General features: G+C 46.5%; 1 protein-coding gene across 1 annotated transcript in view; it reads right to left on the bottom strand.

Annotated features, from left to right (window-relative positions):
• Positions 1–267: 267 nt before the first annotated feature.
• LOC104292662 (hsp90 co-chaperone Cdc37-like 1) overlaps positions 268–9,405 on the bottom strand; it is a gene marked incomplete at both ends in the record, with an annotated part of 22,162 nt that continues 13,024 nt past the window's right edge. Inside the window, one exon of the mRNA XM_009892073.1 lies at positions 268–339. Within this exon, the coding sequence (XP_009890375.1) occupies positions 268–339 (72 nt within the window). The remainder of the gene's footprint in view (positions 340–9,405) is intronic.

The following is a 9,405-nucleotide window of genomic DNA, read 5'->3' on the forward strand; positions in this document are numbered from 1 at the left end:
GACTCATGGGTACGTGGGCATCTCAGTGAAGTACCTTTACGACTAGGTTTGCTCGCCAGTCAGCAATGTCTGGCCAGAGTACAGCAGCCCAGATGGGTTTACCTCTGCGCTGCCAGTTGCTCTGCTTCCACTGCTTTAACCACCCCCACAGAGCATTTGCCACCATCCATGAGTCAGTATAGAGATAGAGTATTGGCCACTTTTCTTATCCAGCAACGTCTAACGCCAGCTGGAAGCCTTTTAACTCTGCAAATTGACTCGATTCACCTTGTCCTTCAGCAGCTTCTGCAACTCATCATGTAGGACTCCACACAGCAGCTTTCCACCTTCGATGTTTTCCTACAATACAACAAGGTCCATCAGTGAACAGAGCATACTGTTTCTCATTATCTGAGAGTTCATTATATATCGTGGGGCTTCCTCAGCACGTGTCACCACCTCCTCTGGTGGCATTCCAAAGTCTTTGTCTTTGGGCCAATTTGTGATCACTTCTATGATTCCTGGACAGTTAGGGTTTTCTATTCGAGCCCCCTGCGTGATTAAGGCAACCCACTTATTTCAGGTAGCATCGGTGTCATGATGAGGAGAAGGAACTTTACCCTTGAACATCCAGCCCAGTACTGGTAATCGGAGCTGCACTTCAGTATCAATTGTTGGAAGATTCCCCATTTTCCTCCCCAAACCTTGTGGTTTATATCTCCTGATTCTGTGAGGGTGCAGGATTATGCCTGAGTGGATTACATTATCTGGGATATTTACCTCTGGTGGTATGATAGCTAAGTCTCTGTTGCCAATTTGTGATGTCTAGCGCTCGAAGTCACGCGAATAGTGGTGGGATGGGACTCAGGGCATTTTGTTTGTTAAGGGCCATTTGGTTTCAGTTCTTATATGCAATCTTGAGACAACCCCGGGCTGAGCCGTTTTGCATCTCCCCCCGAGTTATCTCTGCATAGACAAGGCAAGGAGGAGATGAAGCTGAGTCGGATGACAGTTCCCTGCATCTCACCTATTGTGCTCTGAAACTGGTTTGGCTGGGTGCTTCCATACACTGACGCCAAGGCATGGTATGCAGAAAGGCTCCTGCTTATACTTATTGCTGTAACGACCAAGGCCAGCTAACTTTTGTTATTTACCCCGTTGGAGGGCCAGAAGCGGAAAAGCGTAAAGGGGTCCCACCTGCATGGAGGAGCGGACAGGACAGGTGACCCAAAACTGACCAACAGGGTATTCCATCCCATCTGCCTCATGCTCAGTATAAAAGTTGAGGGATCAAAGGGTCAGCACTCTTTCTTCAAAGGCCAGTGACATGATTGTCATCCTGGGAGCTATCATTTTTGTATATTCTTTTATCAGTACTATTGTTGTTGTTTTTCTCTTCCTTTGCTGTTCTGTTAAACTGTCTTTATCCCAATCCACGAGTTTTGCCTTTTTCTTCCAATTCTACTCCCCATCCCACCGGGAGGGGGAGGAGTGAGAGAGCAGCCGCGTGGTTCTTTTTTGCCGTCATCTTTGTATTTCGGGAGCCATTTAGCAGAAAGTATTAATAAATACACTTCTTACCTTTTCTCCTCGGAGAACCAATCTGTGGGGGAGACACCTTCCTTCACCTTCCCTTTCTTCTCCAAGCTAATTACAATAGCCCTTGAGAATTTTGAATATCCTTGTGATGCTCAAACCAGCATGGTCCTATTGCCATGTCTCCTGAATGTGTTTCTGGTCTTGAAATTGTTTAAAGTTAACAAGCAATCTAGGAATATGACCCAGGATCCTCAAGAGTGTGGTCAACAGGCATCACAGTTACTCCACCCCCCGCAACAGACACTGCAGTCACTCCAACCCTGGTGACAGGTACTGCAGTTACTCCACCCCCTGCAATCAGCACTGCAGTTGAACTAGAGAACCCACCCGTGCTGGTATCAGTCGTCCCTATACAGAAGAAGAAATACACAAATAAATCAGTTCACTTAGTAAGAGATGACGATGAACCAGGGTCATCACAAGAACAGGAGGAAGAGGCAGAACCAGAGATAATCACCCAATCCCTATCCCCAAGTGAGCTGTGATATATGCGAAAAGATTTCAGCCATCATTAAGGAAGATTCTTAATTTTTTAATTATTTTTATTTTATTTTATTTTCAGTTATTAAACTGTTTTTATCTCAACCCATGAGTTTTCTCACTTTTACCCTCCGGATTCTCTCCCCCATCCCACCGAGGGGGGAGAGAGGGAGCTGCTGTGTGGTACTTAGTTGCCGCTTGGGGTTAAACCATGACAGAACCATTAAGCATAGTGTTTACCTTACTGAACACATTGGGGTTAGAGATCAAAGGAGGAAGTATAAAGTCATATTTCTATAAATGCAGCTGACCCCTGTTACCTGAGTGACCTTTAGCTTAAAATAAATTCTTCAACACAAAGTAGGTTTACTCATCAATATACAGCATACTATTTATGTGACAAATGATCTCTGAGCAAAAAAGAACAGTTGTCAGCACAAATTATATAGCCACCAGTCTATTGAGACACATGAGGTTCTTCTATAATTGAGACCAATTTCAAGTAGTAGAAAAAGGATAGCAACAAGTAAGAGTTTGCACAGTGGATTTAGAATACAGGTTTTTTTTCTTTTGGTGCAAAGCTAAAAAGACTTTTGCATGATTTTGATTATCTCTACTTTATCTTAAATTCCAGATTCAGTCAGTCTAATTATGGTAGAAATTAGCAGCATTTTGCAGATACTTCAGAGGGTTCCATAAAATTATTTCACTCATTTCAATACCGTCTCTATTCAATAGATATCTAGGTTACAAAATTACCACTATATTTAGTGTTTTTGTTGATTATCTTAACAGAGCAACTGACTTCAATTTCAGTAGCCCTCTGGAGGAAAAAATGCATCGAGTTCCACAGTAAGAGAACATTCTAGCATTAAGAGAGACCTTACAAAAAAGTAAAATTATGGAAATAGAAATTAATCCTGTGTCCCTCAAACCAGGACACCAACTGTGCCTCTTCCCTCATCTTCCCCCACCCCACCCCTACACTTCCCGCCCCCACCCCCCAGTGGCACAGGGGGGATAGAGAATGGGGGCAGTTACGGTCAGTTCATAACAGTTCCTGTCTGCTGCTCCTTCCTCCTCACGCATTTCCCCTGCTCCAGCGTGGGTCATCTCTCTGAGCCGCAGTCCTTCAGGACAAACCTGCTCTGGCATGGGTCCTCTCCACAGGCTGCAGTCCTTCAAGAAAAAAACCAACACGGTTTGAGTGTGAGTTCCCCATGGGCTACAGTTCCTGTAAGGAGAACCTGCTCCTGTGTGGGCGCTCCATGGGCTGCAGCTTCCTTCAGGAAATATCCAGCTGCTCCAATGTGGGGATGGCCATGGGCTTCAGTGTGGATATCTGCTCCAGTGTGGTCTTTTCCACGGGCTGCAGGGGAATATCTGCTCCGGCACCTGGAGCACCTCCTCCCCCTCCTTCTTCTTTGACTTTGGTGTTCACAGAATTCTTTCTTGTGCTTTTCCTTTTTTTTTTCCTCGGCTCTCACTGCCTGTGCAGTGTTTTTCCCTTTCTTAAATATGTTTTCACAGAGGCACCACCAGCTTGGCTGATTGGCTCAGCTTCAGCCAGCAGTGGGTCGGTTGCAGAGCCGGCTGGAACCAGCTGTTCCCAGCACAGGGCAGTCCCTTACCTCTTCTTGCAGAGGCCACCCCTGCAGTCCCCCACCCGGCTACCAAAACCTTGCCACATACACCCAATATAAATCCAAACTTTTATTCAAAGTGGATCTTTAAATCTGATCTGGTTTGTAAATAACATGGGTAACATTAGAATAGTAGTAGACCACCATAGAAAGGCTTGTGGATACTTATCCCACACAAATTACCTGATCAGATTTTTTTTTTCAACATCCTAAAGTGACTGTATTTATTTGTGTTTCCACATATTCCACCGTCGTTCTGTTCTACCAGAAGTGAATCTCTAAGGTAAGTCGGTTGCAGAAAATGCGTGTATTTATTAATTTTTGATTGATTATAGTTTTTCCTGGCTTCAGTAGCCCTCTGGAGGAAAAAATGCATCTAGTTCCACAGCAAGAGATAGGCCTAAACTACTATTACTAGTAATAAAATAATTTACAGTCAATTGTAGTTACTAGAACTACTTCAAAGCAACTCGATTGTACTCGGTTCACTTGTTTGAACTGATGGGTACTTCTACGATCTTTGAGGTTTTGTCATGACCTAAAGGGTTACCCAGCCTGCGGGTGTGTAGAGATTGTGACCGTGGGTTCATAGGATTCTGTAATACACAAGAACACAGAGGCTTTTAGCCTCTAAATATCTCAACTTTATTACAGATTACCACAAATACCACACAAATCACCACTAGCAAGTATACCTATGACAAATAAAATGAATATATATATCAAGCCATTACAAATTACTATCAGCAATCAATAATACCAACAATAGATATTATAGCAATAACCAATTACAGCAACAACCAAGTAGGCATATACTATTACAGGTTACTACAAACTTATCCTTAGTGAAGCAAACTTATCAGCAACATAAAAGCAGACATACTTATGATAGATTACTTATATGGATAATACTGGTATCAAGTGAATTAGATCTCAGAAGGGGCAAAACCATCCCAGAAGTGGGAGGACAAACCGAACTGCCCCTAGAAGTGGGCCCAGAGGGGGACCAAGAAAATAAAAAAGAAAGTTCATGCAGAGAGCTCAACCTGTTTAGGAAAAGTACGTGCAGCACAGGAAGTTCTCAAGAGAGAGAAGCTCCATTTTGGATGAAAATTAAGTCATTTTTATATCACAGAGACATAAGAGGCCATGGGACATACTTTTTCGAGCAGCTGATAGATGCTGTTAATTTCTGGTTTTCACCTGGAACAGCCAATAGATGATGCTGTTTTCTGTTCTTTCAGACCAGTTTTTATTTTTCCAGACTGTTTTTCTGTTCTTGCAGTTAGACCAGCCAATGGCAGTTACCGATTCCTGCTTCCTCAGGATGTTTCCCCCTTTTTCCAGACTATTTTTCACCTTTTCAGACAATAAATTGCTGTTACAGTTCTATGTTTATGCTCTTATCAATGGTATCTCAGGATGTCTCTGGTTTCAAGGTACCCAGCTGTACTTCAAAGATGCCAGCTGCACTTTTCAAGGATGCTTTGGGTTCACAGGCCTAGTTCCCAGGCTGCCAGAGGATTTCTTCTGTTCAGTAATTTCCCCCTTCTAACCAGGTCACCTTTATGACTGCTCATATCAGGTGTAATAACTACAGTATTTGGACCACTCAGAATTATTTGGTGTATTGAGAGTCTTGCAGAAGATATTGTATTTGAGGAGTTAGTGATCTTGGGCAAGCCATGTCAGCCATATTAGGCCTAGTAACCCATACGTTAGCATGAGTGGCCACTATATAGCCCTATGTATGTAACAATGACAGACAATGTGGAACTCTTCCAAGCAGATCTCTGAAGAGGCCAAAGGCTGCTCTCCTGAAGTCCAGGGTTGATCTTGCTTTTTGCTCTCCTCTTTGCCCTCAGGATCCTGAACTCCGCCATCTCATAATCACTGCAGCCAAGGCTGCCTTTGACCTTCACCCATAAGCTCTCAGTTGAATGCAAAAAGGCTTTATGCACAAGGAGAGACAAGCTACAAAGGTAGATTAAATAAATATTGCCTGGGCATGTAGAGATGGTGTCAGGAAAGCTGACTGTGGTGGGTTAACCTTGGCTGGCTGGCTGCCAGGTGCCCACCAAGCCGCTCTCTCACTCCCCCTCCTCAGCAGGACAGGGGAAGAAAATAAGATGAAAAAAAGCTCATGGGTCAAGATAAAGACAGGAAGATCGCTCACCAATTACCGTCATGGGCAAAACAGACTCGACTTGGGGAAGATAAAATTAATTTATTGCCAATTAAAAATAGAGTAGGATGGTGAGAAACAAAGACAAAACTGAAAACACCTCTCCACCTCCTTCTTCCCAAGGTCAGCTTCACTCCTTCATTCTTGACTCTTCTGTTTCCTCCTCCCCATCTTCAAGAACTACTCCAGTGTGGTTACGTTCCATGGGGTGCAGTCTTTCAGGGACAGATTGCTCCAGTGTGGGTCCCCCACGGGCGGCAGTTCCTGCCAGAAAACCTGCTCCTGCGTGGGCTCCTTTCCACATGGGCTGCAGTTCCTCAGCCTGGTGTCACCTGCAAACTTGCTGAGGGTGTACTCAATCCCACTGTCTATGTCATTGGTGAAGATATTAAATAGTATTGGTCCCAGTACAGATCCTTGAGGGATACCACACACCACTGGTTTCTGCTTGGACATTCAGCCACTGACTGTAACTCTTTGGATGCAGTCATCCAGCCAATTCCATATCCATCTAACAGTCTATCCATCGAACCCATATCTCTCCAAATTTGCAGCCAGAATGTTGTGGGGGACCATATCAAGTCCAGGTAGACGACATCCATAGCTCTCCCCTTTGTCCACTGATGCAGTCACTCCATCGTAGAAGGCCACCAGATTAGCGAGGCACGATTTGTCCTTGCTGAAGCCATGTTGGCTGTCTCTAATCACCTCCCTGTCTTCCATTTGCTTCAACATAACTTCGAGGAGGATCTGTTCAATGATCTTACTGGGCACAGAGGTGAGGCTGACTGGCTGGTAGTTCCCAGGGCCCTCCTTTTTGCCCCTTTAAAAAATGGGTGTAATGTTTCCCCCTTTCCAGTCTGTGGGGACTTTGCTTGACTGCCATGACTTTTCAAATATGATGGAGAGTGGCTTGACAACTACATCGGCCAATTCCCTCAGGACCTTTGCATGCATCTCACCAGGACTTATGTATGTTCAGGTTCCTCAGGTGGTCCTCAAACCTGATCTCCTCCTCCCCCAGTTGCTGCCTTCAGATTCAGGGGCTCAAGAGACGTGGGAAGAGACATTACCATTGTTAACTGAGGCAAAACAATTGTTGAGTACCTCAGCCTTTGTGGTGGGTTGGCCTTGGCTGGACGCCAGGTGCCCACCAAGCCGCTCTATCACTCCCCATCCTCAGCATGACAGGGCAGAGAAACATATAACGAAAGGCTCGTGGGTCAAAATAAGGACAGGGAGATCACTCACAATTACCATCACAGGCAAAACAGACTCGACTTGGGGAATTCAATTTAATTTATTACCAATCAAATCAGAGTAGAGTAATGCGAAATAAAACCCAAATCTTAAAACACCTTCCCCTCACCCCTCCCTTCTTTCCAGGCTCAATTTCACTCCCGATTTGCTCTACCTCCTCCCCCCGAGTGGTGCACGGGGACAGGGAATGGGGGTTGCAGTCAGTTCATCACACGTTGTCTCTGCCGCTCCTTCCTCCTCGCTCTCTTCCCCTGCTCCAGCGTGGGGTCTCTCCCACAGGAGGCAGTCCTCCACAAACTTCTCCAATGGGAGTCCTTCCCATGGGGAGCGGTCCTTCAGGAACAGACTGCTCCAGTGTGGGTCCCCCATGGGGATGCATGTCCTGCCAGAAAACTTGCTCCAGCGTGGGCTCCTCTCTCCACGGGTCCACAAGTCCTGCCAGGAGCCTGCTCCAGCGCGGGCTCTCCATGGGGTCACAGCCTCCTCCCGGCGCGTCCACCTGCTCCAGTGTGGGGTCCTCCACGGGCTGCAGGTGGATATCTGCTCCATCATTAACCACCACAGGCTGCAGGAGGACAACCTGCCTCACCATGGTCTTCACCACGAGCTGCATAGGAATCTCTGCTCTGGCGCCTGGAGCACCTCCTCTTTCTTCTCTGACCTTGATGTCTTCAGGGTTGTTTCTCTCACATTTTTTCCTCATTCCTTCCTCTCACAACTGCTGTGCAGCATTTTTTACCTTTTCTTAAATATGTTTTCACAGAGGCGCCACCAGCTGCACTGATTGGCTCATCTTTGGCTATCGGTGGGCCTGTTTTGGAGCCGGCTGGAACTGGCTCTGTCTGATATGGGGGCAGCCCCTGGTCTCTTCTCCCAGAGGCCACCCCTGCAGCCTCCCCTTCCCCCCCACTACCAAATCCTTGCCATGTAAACCCAATACACCAACGCTCACCTGAACTTTAGACTTGCAAGGGACATCAAGGGCACAAAGAAGAGCTTATACTGTAGGAAATATCGTAGCAACATTCCATCGACAATGTAGCAAATATCAACGTGAGACCTTATAGGAGGGGAAGGTGATTTCAGTTAAAATAAAAACTGAAACAAAACAAGTGTCAGTCACAGTCTCACACTCACAAGCAGCATAGTAAGTGTCCAAGAAGTCTGTCCAGCAGTCAGGCACCTGTCAGGGTCCTGAGTGCACTAGTAGGCCTTAATGGCCGTGACCAGGCTTAACTGAGGTTTCGACCCACACCGATGGGCCCAGGAGCTCCATTTAAGCTCAGCCATGAGCCGTGGGTCTTCTGTCCCTGCCTGAGCTATGTTGTAGAAGTGCCTGTTTCCAGCTCAGCCACAGCCATGGCTGTGCCAGGCTATGGCCCCCCATTGAACTGGACCCTGAGCCGCAGACTGACTTCCTGGCTTGACCTCAGTCCTGCCCCGTCATCATGGACTTGACTGATGATCTAGACTCTTGGTTGACCCTGGCTACCCTTCTCGAGTCTGCCTTGGTTAGGTATTGTGGGACTGGGCCCTGGCTGGCAAGGCCTCTACCCTGCTGGCCTTGTTATCATGCCTAGTTCCTTGCTCCCCATCCCTCAGGGAGCAGCTAGCCCTCCTTGCTCCCTGACAGCACCAGGGCTATGCATGTTCAAGCCCAGCAGTCAGGCAGCAAGATGCCAGATGTTTATTTAAGAAACAACAAAATTAGAGCTTTTCATCCTACTTGGTTATCTTACACACTCACTCACTCCCCCCCCCCACCCCCCCCCAGCAGTACATTCACTATGTCTCTACTTTCCTTCCCATCCTTCGGGAAGATCACCGCTGGTCCAGGAGAGTTGAGCAGAAAAGTCATGTTGGTTTTGTGCTGTGCAGCTGCTCCCAGTTACCAGTCTCGGGCATTACTGGCCAAAGTTTCTGCACATCCCCCTGCATTTGTCTCCACGCATCTCCCTGATCTCCCCCACTTCCAGGATCTTTCCTCCAGCCAGGATCTTCACTTTCTTTTTGGTAACCCAAGCCCCCAGTTTTCCCAATTTAAATAGTCTATGTGCAGAAGCACAACACATGATTTTGCCTGACAACACATGAATTTGCCTGACAAATTTGGTGGCCTTCTACGAAGGGGTTACAGCGGCAGTGGACAAGGGAAGATCAACGGATGTCATCTACCTGGACTTGTGCAAAGCGTTTGACACCGTCCCACACGATATCCTGGTCTCTAAATTGAAGAGACATGGATTCGACAAATGGACC

Source organism: Charadrius vociferus, unplaced genomic scaffold (assembly GCF_000708025.1).
Source record: "Charadrius vociferus isolate BGI_N301 unplaced genomic scaffold, ASM70802v2 scaffold719, whole genome shotgun sequence".
Classification (NCBI taxonomy): Eukaryota; Metazoa; Chordata; class Aves; order Charadriiformes; family Charadriidae; genus Charadrius; species Charadrius vociferus.